The sequence below is a fragment of the Rhinatrema bivittatum genome, chromosome 6 (assembly GCF_901001135.1).
Source record: "Rhinatrema bivittatum chromosome 6, aRhiBiv1.1, whole genome shotgun sequence".
Lineage (NCBI taxonomy): Eukaryota > Metazoa > Chordata > Amphibia > Gymnophiona > Rhinatrematidae > Rhinatrema > Rhinatrema bivittatum.
The window spans coordinates 49,045,835-49,061,199 of record NC_042620.1 but is presented as its reverse complement, the minus strand read 5'-3'; the positions used below and the strand labels follow the sequence as shown (position 1 = coordinate 49,061,199).

General features: G+C 41.0%; 1 protein-coding gene across 3 annotated transcripts in view; it reads right to left on the bottom strand.

Annotated features, from left to right (window-relative positions):
• Positions 1–15,365, bottom strand: part of MGAT5 (alpha-1,6-mannosylglycoprotein 6-beta-N-acetylglucosaminyltransferase) — a 422,238-nt gene that overhangs the window by 225,102 nt on the left and 181,771 nt on the right. For all 3 annotated transcript variants that reach the window (XM_029605357.1, XM_029605355.1, XM_029605356.1), the window contains 2 exons: positions 12,771–12,847; positions 10,264–10,353 (listed from right to left, as the gene is read on the bottom strand). In XM_029605357.1, coding sequence (XP_029461217.1) covers positions 10,264–10,353; positions 12,771–12,847 — 167 coding nt within the window. The remainder of the gene's footprint in view (positions 1–10,263; positions 10,354–12,770; positions 12,848–15,365) is intronic.

The window sequence follows — 15,365 nt, the reverse complement described above, 5'->3', positions numbered from 1 at the left end:
CTTATCACTTACTCTTACCCAACAAACATAGGATTTCTACCCGTATAGATTCTACTAAGTACTTAGTCTCTTCTATGATCTTTTATCTTGTTGGACTCTATATCCTTGTGGACATCAAGGGCCACACCCCCACCAAGTTGATCCTCCCTATCATTGCGGTATAATTTATACCCTGATATAGCATTGTCCCATTGGTTATCCTCCTCTACCAGGTATGAGAGGTCACTTATGTCTATCTCATCATTCACTACTATACATTCTAACTCTCCCATCTTACTTCTTAGGCTTCTGGCATTGGCATACAGACATTTCAAAGTGAGTTTTTTGTTTGTATTAAAAACCTGCTTTTCAGTTGATAGGGATAATTTGGAATTCTTTAGCTCAGATGATTCTTTACTTTTAGGCACATGGACTAAGTTTGATTTTATTGGAACCTCTCTGTTGGGATATCCTAACTCTCCTGTTTCATTAGTATCCTTCAAAGATACATTCCTCTGAACCATGCACTGCTGAGTGACTGTCTGCTTCCCCCCTTGTTCTAGTTTAAAAACTGCTCTCTCTCCTTTTTAAAAGCTATGCCAGATGCCTCATTCCACACTGGTTAAGGCGGAGCTCGTCCTTTCGGAAAAGTTTCCCCCTTCCCCAAAAGGTTCCTCAGTTCCTTACAAAACAAATTCTTCACAGCACCATCATATCATCCACACATTGAGTCTCCGGAGCTCTGCCTGCCTCTGAGGACCTGCATGTGGAACAGGAAGCATTTCAGAAAATGCCATCCTAGAGGTTCTGGATTTCAGCTTTCTACCTAATATCCTAAATTTGGCTTCCAGAACATCTCCCCCACATTTTCCTACGTCATTTGTGCCCACATGTGCCATGACAGCTGGCTCCTCCCCAGCACTGTCTATAATCCTATCAAGGTCACACAAGGTCCACCATCTTCACATCAAGCAGGCAAGTTACCAGGCGGTCCCTCATGTCCACCAGCCACTCAGCTATGTACATTTCTAATAATCGAATCACCAACCCTTCCCTCCTGGGCAGTAGCCCTGGGAAGCTTGTCCTCAGTGCATCACCTGGAGAGCAAGTCCTTGTTACAGGATTACTTCCTGCTACATCAGGGTGATGTTCTCCAACCAGGAGACCTTTCTGATCCAAGGCAGCACTGGGGCTGCCAGACTGGACTTCGGACTTGGCTACTATGTCCCTGAAGGTCTCAAAGTACCTTTCTATCTGCCTCATCTCCTCCAGGTCTGCCACTCTAGCTTCCAAAGATCAGACTCTTTCTCTGAGAGCCAGGAGCTCTTTGCGCTGGATGCACACATACAATCTTTCACCGGTGGGTAAAAATCACACATGTGACAATGCAAAAGACTGGAAAGCCCCCCCTCTTGCTGCTAGACTGCTGCCTTCATCTTAATTTTGTTGAGTTACTAGTTAAGTTTAGGTTACTAAAGGAGTTGGAATTAGAGTTCTTTAAATTTACAGGTGTATTTACTAATTAATCTGCTAGTGTCCTACAAGGGGATGGTTACACTCAACAGCTGGTGCAATAGTATGATTTACATAAGAGCCTGATTGATTTTTTTAATGAGAAAGGGTCTCTTGCCTAAAAATCAAGGGTTGAGCTAGAGGTGGGAAGGTGGGAAAGACAGACACTAGATAACTCCCTTTGGCTTGCTTATTATCTCAGACACATACAAGCTTTAAAGAACACATCCCACTATTTCACCTCTCTCCAAACTAAGTCGTAAGATTTCCCAAAGCTATACTTACCAATCCTCTTCAACCACCATTAAGTTGATCTTCACTCAAAGGATTGAAAGGTTTGAGATGTGCATGCCTAATGGTGCGCGCTTCCGGTCCTCTTCTACTGTAAAAGGTGCGGGACCTCTGGATGCTGAGGTTGTGGAGTTCAAAGCCTGGATCGCTGTGCCTCTGGAATCCTCTCCCGTGGGATGCTGGGAGCAGTATGCAGATAAGCCTTTCATTCCTTTTCTACTGGGTGAAATAATTCTAAGCATGGAAGAATAGAGGGATCTAGGGGCAATTGTATTTGATGATCTTAAGGTGGCCAAACAGATGGATAAGGAAAAGGCAAGAGTCAGAAAAATGCTTGGCTCTACAAGGAGTATGAATGGTTAGCAGAAAAAGGTAGGTGATACTGCCTCTGTAGCCCTGATGAGACTTAATTCGGAATACCATGTACAATTCTGGAGACTGCACCTTGTAATGGATATAAATCAATGGAGTTGGTCTAGGAGATGGCTACTAAAGTGGCCAGTGGTCTCCATTCTAAAGCATATGGAAACAGACAAAGATCTAAACATGTATACCCTACAGGAAAGGCGACATAGGTAGATGATAGAGACATTTAAATACCTTCAAAGTTTCAATGCACAAGAAATTAGTCTTTTTCAACAGAGAGGAGACTCTAGAACAAGGGGTCATGGGATGAGGATGAAAGGGGTGTAGACTCTGGATAATCTAAGGAAATATTTCTTTAGGGAGAGCATAGTGGATATATGGAACAATCTCCTTGTGGAGGTAGTAGGGACAAGAACAGTATATGAATTTAAAAAAAAGCACAGGATAAACACAAAGGATCTCTGAGGGAATAGTAGGGATTGTAAAACTGGGTTAATTGGGTAGATAGGCCATATGGTCTTTCTGCCATTGCATTTCTAGAGCTATAGATCAAGGTAAGTATATAGCTGCTTACAGTTCAAAAGTTTAAAAATGGTCAAGGTATCATCTTTCATCTGTTTTTAAGTAATCCCAGAGCCTCAATCTAGCAATAGCTGCAGTTAGTCATTAACCATGTATTAGTTGCATATTCCAGCACTCTGGTATGCAAACTGAGTTCCAATTGTTGATCTGCTCATTCTTGTAAAAGATTAATTTAAACTCAATACCACTTCCCACTATAAGAGAATCAAAAGACAGCTCTCATAAAAAAGTGTATTCTATTGATTCTTGAACACAATATACAATAAACCCAGGGCTTTCTTATATCCTCATTAACCAGAAGAAGTAACCCTATTACAGTAAACTGAACCATTTAACAAAGCAACAGCTACTGCATTATAGATATCTTAATTAAGGATTCATTTCATCTCAAAAAATGTCTGTTTTTACTGGAGACTCCGAACTGGATGGATTCTCAAGTGCTGAACATTCCAGAAACTCTAGCCAAACAGAAGTCACTTGTAGATTTGATAAGGGATAGAGAGAATACAAAGAATGTGAAAAATGAAATTAAACAAAAAGATTTCAATGATAAAGGAAAAGGAAAAACTTGCAAAAAGCATAATAAATCTAGACATCCATAGGTCATACCGCCATTTTATTTTCTGAAGGAAAATATTCAAAATGTATTGGCTTTTGAATATATTGGGTGATGTAAAATTACATGGAAATTTATTAATACTGTGCAGCAAAATACTAATCATTACATCAGCAGCTCTCCAAATTGCTGCAGCAAATCAGAGGCCTTGATTAAAACCTGAAGACTAAACTTTTCCCCTGCTAGTGAAATCACAAAAAAAAAAACAAAAAAAAAAACTAAAACTAAAACAGTACTTGCCAAGTGGAGAATAGATAGTGTTTCAAAAGATTGTGATGTGCTGTTACTGGATGTGTAGCAAGATATCAACTTTGAAGAAAGTTCATATTACAAAACTGTCAATTTATATAATACTTTGCTTAGTAGTTAACATAAATGCTATGAAAAAAGTACCTTCAAAAGTTTTTTTTTACATTTATTTCAAACCATATTACTTAGAATGGAGAGTGGCTGTAGGGTCACCTCACTGCATCTTTGATATTGGGACTCTTATCGATCAATATAGGGAACAATAAGATAATTGGACATCAATTATTTTTCTTGCATTAGCAATCAAGCTCAGGGTTGTAATCTTTTTAACATCAGATGAAGTGTTCCTTGATAATGAGCTAATTTACTTCAGTGACACAAGTTAACAAAAAACAAAGAATGTTTTTACTAACAAGTACATTTTGATAGGAATAAACCTGAAATGAAATCAGCTTTTTTTTTTTTTTTTTTTTTTATTGATCATGTCAGATTCTAGGCCACATGTACTGAAGAGTTTGTTCTCATTGTGAGGCTATGAGAAAAAAAAATGTTTAGTACATCTGGCCTATGTTAGCTAACATAAAATTCTCGGAGATGACCCTACCGAATGCATGCCAGTTCTCAATGCTAATTCAAACGTCCTCAACGTTGCACAACAGTTTGTTGAGTTTGTCCTAACAAATGATAATACTTTTAAGGTAATGCCCACACTCTGCTTTAGTCTATGAAATTCAAATACCATTTATTAGTCACACAACTAAGAGACACTATCCTCAGACTGAGTTCAGATCCCTTTGGAATGCTCAGGGAGGAAGATAATACCAGGAGGAAACATAAGCAGTCTGGTACTCTAAGTGACCTGCATGTTTGTAGAGAACTTGAAATCTTGTGCAAGGGGACAACAAAGTACAGTACTAGATTGGGCATCATTGGAAATTTAAGCATTCTCCTCCCTTCTGGGGATCAGATAATACAGTACTTGAAAAGGCAAAGATAGCCGTCAAAGATTATTCAACAAGTCCAGGAATGGATAATCCACGTTAACTGCTACAAGATTCAGTAATTTTAGCTACCAGCTCTTTTACAGTTCAAGCATTTTATGAAGATTTTGGATGCTCTCTCTCAGTGTAACACCAGGTAAAGCAATAAGGGGAGAAAAATGAGAAACCAGGCTAGTGCAATAGATATCCCCTACTAACTCAGCTGGAACAGCCACTTCTTAAGTTTCACAATACAGTTCAGTTTGGCGCATGAAAGTTTATTTCTCAAGATCCCTGGCTAGAAAACCAAGGCTGCAGAGCTGGAGAATGCTTTTCTCTAACAATAAAATCTTTCACATTATGTCTCCTCGCCACAAAACAGCAGCTTAAGGTTCTCAAGCTTCTGTATCCTAACAGGTCTTCACGTCCAGGGCTGGTGCAAGGGTATCAGGCGCCCTAGGCGAACCTTCTGCCTTGTGCGCCCCCCCCCCCCAGTCCAGGCCCCTACTCCAGCCTCAAACTCAGAACAGGCCCCCCCCCTCTTACACACACTTAGGCTCCTTGTCTCATTCACACATGCACCCTTACACAGGCTCCCTCCCTCCCTCCCACTAAAACCACTGCTCTCTCGTACACACACAATTCCTCTTACTCACACACAAAGAAGTGTCTGTCGTGGCCCACCGAAACTTTGCTTCTCTCAGCCATAAGCAGGATGGGCACTGCTCGGGGCCCACACAGCGTCTGCATTTCTCGGACGCGAGGAGGATGGGTGCTGCTCGCAGCCCGCCGAGTCTCTACTCCTCTCGGCCGTGAGTGGGATGGGTTCTGCTCGTGGCCCCACATGGCTGCTCTTTGCCGCCCCCTAATGGCTGGCGCCCTAGGCGACCGCCTAGTTCACCTATTGGGAAACACTGGCCCCATTCACATCAGCAAACATCTTGGAGGGGCTGACTATGATGCAGCAGCAGCACAGTGCAATGACATGCAGGAGTCATAGGTTTGAACCCTCAAGCAGGCACCGGCTCCTTGGGCCAGCCAAGGCTAAGGATCCTTCAGAGACAGAATTCAGAGCCTCTGGGAAGGAGGGAGCCCCCATCATAGTATGCCAACACCACCTACTAGCTAGCTTAAGCACACTTTTGCCGGGTTCTACAGTTGAAGTGTGAAAAATGATCATCAGCCAGTGGATCACTGCCTCAATGACTGGGCACGATGGGAGAGGGGATAACATGGGGGAGGTGGAAGGAACCCCAGGAAGCGGCATGAAGGTTAAGTCTAGCTGAAACAGGTTCTGACGGAGCTGGAAGTCCAAAACTGGAGGAAGCTAGTAGGCCAGACACCCCCCCTGCCCCGCTCCCAAACTTCGTAATGAGAACACGGATCTCAGGAGTAATTTTTCTACCAATTTTCTCCCATTTTTGTTCGACATAATAAATGCTGAAATTCCTGGGAAAAACATTAAAATTTAAAATGAAGGTCTCTACCAATCCCTTACCTGCTGGCAGGTATGATGGGTATAACCACATACTAGAGAAAAATATTACTCCAGATATTCTAAGCCAATCATCATTTTGCAGGTCAAAAGGGATTTTTTTTTTTCATTGTAGAATTTCCTACAGATGCATGTGCCCTGGATTATCATGAGCTGTTAGGCAATCAGAAGGTGGAGCTCAACAGGCTTTTGGTCTTCTTTCAGATTAACCGAACTATGTAACAATTGCACCCTGGGCCTTTTGTCTACAGCCACTAGGTTTTCTTTTTTCTGATTAGACCTCACTTCTTCCCTCTGTAATCAAGCAATCACCACAGCAGTCCTTTAGATTACTACAACTAGTTACTGCCTTCAGACTCTGAATGTCTCGTGGTGCTGCAATATGACACGGAATGCTCCCAACCCCAAGGACCAAGACTACCTGTGTCATCTGAGATGTAAGAGTAAGTCAGATCTGTAGCTCAAACCCAGGTCTCTTACATGGTACCAATCAGAGATGCCACTAGGCCACAGACCCAACTCGGACATCATGACATCTTGAGGGTTACTCAAAACTGATACCCTGCATCTGAGGAAGTATTCAGTTTAACTATTTACAATAGGAAAAGTTCAGTGGGGAAATGTGGGTGAAATTAAACTAACATTTACGGGTAACAATCACGGGTTAACAGTGCGCTCCGGTGTACTGTATCGGCCTGTATATTATCTTGGCTGCCAGATGCGACTTCCAGAGCTTCTCCACTGCTGCTGCTCAGAGCGAGTCACATTCAGTGCTCAGTGCACTCTCCCACCAATCTCATTCCGCCTGGATAAGACAGAGCCTGGAAGAACTCACAGGGGAAGATGAGGAGGTGCTGTATCAAACACGTGTGCTGCACGGAGCAGGACCCAGCTATCTGTGCTCTGCATGCTGCCCGTAATTCCCACACTCCAAGGCTTCTGCTGTAGCTAGGAAAAAAGAAGTGGCATGCACGATTACCCATGTCCTCACAAAGAAGCTTCTACAGATTTCAGCACCACCACGGGTGTCTCTTCGTGCTGTGAGGTTCTAAGAGCGAAGCCCGGGTGCTGGCCTGCTTCTGAGCATCAGGCAGTGACGACTTTTCCGTGGCACAGCTGAGGAGGTCTAAAAGCACACTGCTTGGGCAACGCTGCAGTAAGCTGCTGTTTAGATTTGAACTGCAAGGCAAGCCCTCAGACATGTCCCAAATCGGTTAAAATACAAACAAAAACCTTCCAGAAAATGCCATACAATTGTTAAAACAGTTCGCCTCACAAAACTAAAACAAACCTAGAAACGGGATCTAGAAATTCATATGAACAGAAGTCAGTACAGTAAAAGTGACAAAACAAAGATGAACTGAGACAGCGTGCAGTTTGCCATCTGCTCTTTAATACTAACTAATCTGTAGGAATTATAAATAGGCCTTACTGACCTTCCAAATGTCCTTATATTTCCTTACATATCTCTGTATAGCAGCACAGTAAATACTCCTCATATCAACTTTCCAACTGCTCAGCTAAAATTTACATATCAGTTTTTCACCTGCATCACAAAACGTCAATGCCCCATCAGAGGCCAGTTTACTCCAAGAAACAAAACACTTTTCAAGGTATTTTTGGCAGCCTATAACAGCTTGTAAATCCACATCATTACAGTCGTTAGAAGAATTTCATTTCATGCTTGCATTCACCAACACTTAAAGAGCTCAGCCTTTGCTGTTGGGCATTAATCATGCGATTAAGCACATTGAATTTAAACTCAAGGCTAATAGCATGTGCTACCAAATATTAGTTTTACATGCTGCCAAGGAAGAACTGTAAAAAGCAGTCCTTCACATTTCACTGCATCAGACAAGGAAACCTGAGGTGAGAAAACATTTTAAATTGTGCTTTCAAGAAAGAACAAAGGCATATAAATGCGGTAGCCGTTGACTTGATTATCACTAGAGCCGAGCATATGTAGTATGAATGTCTTCCCCACCTCCACCATGGAAACATGCCTAATGACTTGTAATTAAAGTCAATGTTTCTCCAAGAGAAGCATTTTTTAAATTATGTTATCCACCTTGAAATAAATGGAATACTGCCAAAACGGAGTCTGAAGACTAGGATACTGAAGAGCAGTTCACATGCAGCAATAGTACAAGAAATAATATATATTAAAGGGGAAGGTGAATACGCCGAATAATCATTTTCCAATAAAAATGTTCTCATTTTCAATATCCATGAGGGTCAATTGTAGGCAGATACTGAAGCAGGCGTCTGCACTGTATTTTAAAATTAATATGGCCTATAGAAGTCTTCCTGCTGAAATCACTATACTAGAAAAACAGCGGAATCACTCCCTTGACAAAATAGAGCATGGCATTCTGATCACAGAGGTCATTCTCATTCCAACCGATAGAAAGTCCGGGGCTAGAAAACTGGACATAATGGGCTAGGTGAGAAAGACTCAAGAACTGTACTGCTAATAGGAACATTCTGTACTATGTATGGAGAGAGAGAAGATCAAGTACTGAGATGCAATCGGAGACCGAGAAAACAGGAGAGAAACAGCAATAGTTCCAATTGGGTTGGACACCCCTGGCTTAATTTAAAAAAAAACAAAACAAAAAAAAAACCCCTCCAAGTGCACTCAATATATTGCGCCTGCGAGCACCAGAAGAAAGCACTCTGGCACAACGCGCACATTAAGAAGGGCACCAGCAGTAAATCTAAAAGATTGAGATCATTCCCAGACTGCCCTGGTTTACGAGCAATGTTCAATCCTGTCCCGTATATGTAAAACAAACCCATTTAGACACTACTCCAAAAGAAAAGCTTTGAAGGACTTAATAAACTTAGTCTTTTCTGAAAATATGCCATATTTTTTCTTTTACTGAGAGTTGCTACACATTGCTAATTGCTACTAATTAAGTGATGATTAAAAAAAAAAAAAAAAAAACAAACAACCCTGGAAAAAGCCAACTTTTTCTGGATGACAGAGGCAAGCATATAAAGTATATCCTTGAACAATAAGTCTCAATAAGGGTTGGTGTGGTGCTCTGGGTTTTAGTAATTACACTATTATATCACTTAAATGGAATACATTTTTAATTTATGCAACCTACAAACTGGTTAGTGACAAAATGTAATAAAATTATAACCAAGCAATTATATTAAGTTTTTCAAATGCTCTTTGTAACAAATCTTTAACATGCATAAATATATCTGTTAAAAATTAAAGGGATAACAATCTATCATAGCATTCATTACACAGTGTCATTCAAAGAAATACAAACTTGCACATAAAATTAGACTGCAGCGTGTGGGAAGAGAATGGAGGGAGCAAAGAGGGGTGGGAAGTGGCAAATATCCAGCATGGAGGAGATGGGAGGACAGAATAAGCATGCTGGGAGGGGGTGAAGAGAAATTTTGCTTCAGCTAGGGAGTGGGTCAGAGTTTGCTGGGGGGTCGGGCTGGGGAGGAGAGGTGCGACTAGAAACTTCTGGGGAATTTCATCAGGCATCAGCTAATATATATATATATATATATATATATATATATATATATATATATGTTACTATTACTCCTTATTTCTATAACGCTTATAGATATACACAGCACTGTACAAATCCATGAGACACCCTTCTTTATTAGAGTGTCAAGACAAGCAAACAGAACAAAAGACACTTTAACCATTTTTTTTTTTTTTAAATAAATGAAATTCCTAAAGCCAACAAGGTTATGATCACGAGAAATCAGAGATTAAGACTTAGAAGCAAATCTCAAAAAAGTGGGTTTTTAGACTGGATTTGAAGAAAGACAGAGATGGAGCATGACACCAACTCAGGAAGTTTATTTCTAGCACACGATGCAGCAAGATTCAATGCATAAGAGTCAGGAGATGTCAAAAGCATGAATGTATACAAATTGGTAACAACCTAATCACCAATCTTTTTCTTCTTTAGTGCAAAATTAGCATCTTCCAACTAGTGGCATGGTTGGATCTTCTTTGCAAGTTATCACAGCACAGCTAGCTTCTATACAGTAATAACCTACAGAGTCAGCTACAAACCGATTTGTAAAAGGGTTGGTATGCACTAGCTAAATGCTCCAATTGGCTGTGCTGACTGTCAGTCTCACCAGCCCCAGGATGAAAACAACCTACACAACTCCACCCCCACCAAAGTGTGATAAGGTATACCAACCTCACTGAGGTAAATAAAAAACGAACACGTGGATCCATCCACTCCATAACTTGAATAGCATGAATCTGATCGCCACATATCCTTCATCCACTGGAAAGAAAAATAGTTGTCAGTAGATAAATACCTCCTGGTTCATCTACTCTTGCCCCTACCTAATGTGTCACTGTAGACCTTACTCTGCCTTCAGCCATCTTTCTCCCTTGTCCTTGGCACTGCCCTCTGTAATCTAGCAGAATAATTCCTCTCACCATTTTGCTTTGCCACCACTATTGCCGGTAGGCTATGCCAAGCAACTGCTACACTTTTAGGAAAAGTAGTATTTCTCAATTCCTCTGCATGCCCTCTTATTACAACTTCATGCTGGGACCCTGGTCCTTCAACTTTTTTCTATGGAAAATGCTACTTTCTTGTACTTTATTCAAGATTACTGGATAATCAAATGCTTTGATTATGTCCCCCCTTTCTCTTCTTTCACCTACAGAAAATATTTTAAGTTTCTGAATCTTCTCTGTCTAGGGTTTGTAATTGTAGGTCCTGCACCAATTTTGTAGCCCATCTTTCAACTTCTTCCATCCTCTCCTTATAAAGGGGAATACTTAGCATCCTGTTCTTTTCACATTTTTATGAATGCAGCTAAACCACATCCAACGTGGAAACACCGCTCGCTTTTAGAACTAAACTGAGGGGGAAGACCACACACACCTCAAAAGAAAATGTTAACACTGCCACACAAAATACACTAAAAAGGTAGGCAAGAAAAGGTTCAAGCAGCCCCAGACTGGGGGATCTGACTGTTCTGAATGGGGCCTTTGTAGGCTGTGATTTTTAGATTGTATTTACATGTGAAGAAAATTACTTTAACATATGGACTGTTTTGGGGGGGGCATATGACTGATTTATGTGGTAGACACTAAGCTACTCTAGTCAATACCCTGGGACGTTTTGTTTATAAAACCGAGGCCACCTGAACTTTATCCTTAAATCTTTTGGGCCACCTTCCATTTTAAGAGTTTCGACCCCAAAAGATAATGACAGTTTCGAAGACTGGGTAAGGTTCTTCAGCCATTTAATATGAAATAGTACCATAATTTTATATATATATATATATATATATATATATATATATATATATATATATATATAAAAGACGAAAGAATATCAAGTTTTACCTAAAATGAATATTTATCACTGTGTTTACATTATTAAATTATACAAACACATACTAGTTGGTAGAGAATAAAGCGGGAAACAGGGCACACAGTTCAACAGTTTTTGGGGGTTTTTTTTCCAGGAGGCCTGGTAGCTCCTTTCTCCCTTTTCTTCCAGTTCAATTGGAACCAGTGCTGGGATTTTGGGGCCATGAGCCTATATCCTGGAGATTTTCCCCCTATTTTATAATAGCACTATCTTCCCACTCTTCCTCATCTGGTCACTGCAACAATCCTGAGGATGGGAGCCATGCACCAGGGCTCATTCCAAAGCCCTATATATCATGGTCTGTAGATGCAACCACGTGCTGCTCTTAATAACTACGACGCCATCCCCAGAAGACCCAAATCTGGGATCTTCCGCATGGCAGCACTGCCACTGATCTACCGAGGCTGACCATGGCTAAACCGTTTTATAAAATTTCAGATTAAAATGTCATCAGTGAACCACTTTCTATCTTTCTACATTTGTAACTGCAACGTACAGAAAAACTTTGCTAAACAAGAAAAATTAAAAAAAAAAAAATCAGCATAAAATAATTCTAAAAAAAGTAGAAAAACAATCATTTCAAAAACGTTTAATGACAGATGTGATTTTGTACAATATAAACCACCCTGGATAGTCTTCATCTTGTAAGGCAACAAATAAACGGAAGTTAATAAATCAAATGGTATCTAGGGCTATCAACAAAAAGCTAGCAAAAAATAAACACCCCCCGAAAACTAGTTGAAAGTGCTTAGTGGCCGCAAAATCTTATCTAGCGGTAAATGCAAGCAGGAAGTAATACGGTAAGGATTTAAATATGTTTATACTGGCTGAGCATGAAAAAAAAAAAAACTCTCTCTCACTCCTCCACCCCAAGAAAATAGCTACTTAGTGGAAACAATGCAAAACCATCAGTCCAAACATTTTATAAAATTTGAGCATTTGTCACCTGGCACAACATAATGATGTGCAAATAAACAAAAGACCAAGCAACAATCCCGTGCGCCAAATCACACACTAGCATATCATCATCTGTGTTTTTTCCTTCAGTAGACTAGAAAAATTGGGTGAACAGCCACTGATTACTATTCCTCAGCAACTATCGTATGTTGTACAATTAATTAGGAAGCATCTCATCCTATCCATCATTCAGCTGCTTGAGAGTCCACAGGTAACAGTCATCTTTATATGTCAGGGGAGGGGGGAGTTTTAGGAATAGGCTACCTTATTTTTTTCCCCCGTTATGTTATTCTTTGGATTTTCTTCCACTAGTAAAATGAACATATGAGGATGATGGGCACCACTTTCCTTACCTTTACTTTACCCTCACAGTGAGGGAAGCCATCCATAGGAGGCAATTCACACTGCTCTTGAGCGCCATTAATGAGATCTGCAAAGAAAAGTCCAAGAAAAGCTTAAGTAATGATAGCAATTTTATTATTATGTATTACTGTCAAGTATAATAATCGCCAACTTTTCTAAGAGTCAGAGCAAAATATTTTTCTTGTAACTTTTCCCTTTTTTGCTCCTTGGTTTTGTGTAAAATTTAGATTTTTTTTTTTCCATTTTTCCTCCTTTTGTCTATTTCTTGTTTTAGTTTTGAAATATTTTTTGGCTTGGATTGTTTTTTTTTTTTTCCCTTCTCGCTCTCCTCAGCTTTTTCTCTTCCTCTTCTCCCCCACTGACCCTACCCCACAGCTTCTTGTCTCTGGAGCAGAGCAGAGTAGCCCCAGGCTGCAGGCGCTTCTCCCAAACCCCACCACGCCTGTGGCAGCCGCTGCTGTCTTCCAAGCTGCCTCCATCATAGGCAGCGGCTGCTCTTTTGTGGTCTGGGCTGCTGCAGGCAGCCGCTCAATTCTGGTCAGGCTCGTGACAGCTGTTGCCTGGGCAGCCTCCATTCTTCCATTTCGGATCTGCAGCAGCTATTCTTCTGTGCTCTGATGCACCTTCTCCTGAGCCAATAGCAGGTGCTGGACACGCAGATAGTAGGAGGCTGGGCATACTCAGTCTGCTGGCCAAAGTTTCTAGAAACTTTGACAAACGTTTTCCGTGCCAAGCACTAGGGATGTGAATCGGATCCGATATCGGATCCGATTCTGGTTCCGATTCACATCTCTATAGATGTGAATCGGATCCGATATCGGATGTGAATCGGATCCAATATCGGATCCGATTCACATCCCTACCAAGCACCATCAGACGATGTCACCCACATGTGAGGACTACCATCCTGCTCGTCCTAGGAGAAATAAGAGGGTCTAGCAGTGCAATTTTGTTTAACCTTTTGCAATCACAATGCATCAAAACTTTCTTGCAGACAAGTGAATGTAGCGAACGTCTAATGTAATAGCTTTAAACATACTTGGACTTCTTGGTTATTGTTAAATCACATTCCCATATGTATATCAATAAATTATCTTATAGTTCATTAACCATTCAAAATTAGTTCGGAAAAAAATTAGGTCTTCTTGCTAAATAAGATTCACCATGTACTTTCTCCCTTCTTGATCCTTGTAATGTAACTGCTGCCCATCGCACAAACAAGAAGGCCTCAACGTGGTTATCTTCAGGATAAGGTTGAGTCTATTTATTCACCTTGGTTTCTCATCCCTGCATGATGAATATTCTCCATAACTTTCTATCCTTCTTTCCTCATCTGTACTCATCACTAGATATCATCCCTCTATTCATTCTTTTTTTGCTCACCCGCTTTTCCATCTGTCGCCCAAAGTCCTACTTGTTACTGAGAATTATCTGGTTAAAGTACAATCCATCTCGAATTTATTTATGTGCCTATTTGTAAACCGTTGTGATGGTATATCACTAAACGACGGCATAGAAACATTTTAAATAAATAAATAAATGTTTACATACTTAATTTTAGCAAAATAGTTCAAGCACACCATAAAAACCTTACTTAAGAAAGTAACCTAGTTTGGTTAAGCATTCATGAAGCCTTTTTATAACGGTCTCTACTGGGACCATTTCTCCCACAAAAACAAATAAGTCCATGGGAGGATAAAGTAGTGATTTTTCTTTTTTCCTAAAAATCTTGGCTGTCACATGCATCAGAATGGGGTGGGCCACATGGGCAATGGCCCGACCAACTGTAGGCAGGGCAGCATAGTAATTCTGTTGCTGTGGAAAGGGTCACAAAATCCCTTCCTAGCCACTGAAGGAGATCTGGAGCCCAAATGAAACAGGCAGCAGCAGCAGCTGGCCAGCAGGACATTTCAACTCCTTCCCCTTGCTGATTAGCAGCAGGAGGAGGAGGAGGAGGAGAACAGCACCAGATCCTATCCCTTTGCAATCCTTGGCCTGTCTGCCACTCAAGTGCATGGGACACTGTACAGCTGCATGGTTCAAAGCAGCGGTTGGACCAAGAGATGGAGGAAAAGGAGGAGGAGGACTTAGCCCAAGGCACCACCACTGCCCTCCTCCTGTTGCTAATCAACACAGGAAGGGAGAGGAAAGGAAGGATGGGGGTTCTGCAACTGCTGCTGGTCAGATTCAGAGCCTAGGCTGGGAGGATATGGGAGAGAAAGGAAGAGGCAGGGTAATAGAGAGAGAGCGAGAGAGAGAGAGGGGGGAATAGAGGCAGGGGAACAGAGTGAGGCCAACAAAGAGGACAGAAATGGAAACAGGGGAAGAGAGAGGGATGGGTCAGAGAATGGTTGGGTTAGCTTAACCTTTCCCAACCAAAGAAAGATTCTGCTGCCCATGACAGTAAAGGACATCAAAATAATCCACCCACATTCTTATCCTATTATTAAAGTGCTACCCAAGCAAATTCACTTATATGAGAGAGGAGTTTTTAAAAGTTGCATATCTTAAAGCTTGTATGACATTAAGTACTAACACAAGCCAATGCCAAGAGCAATTAATACATGTTCCAAAGGCAGAACGGA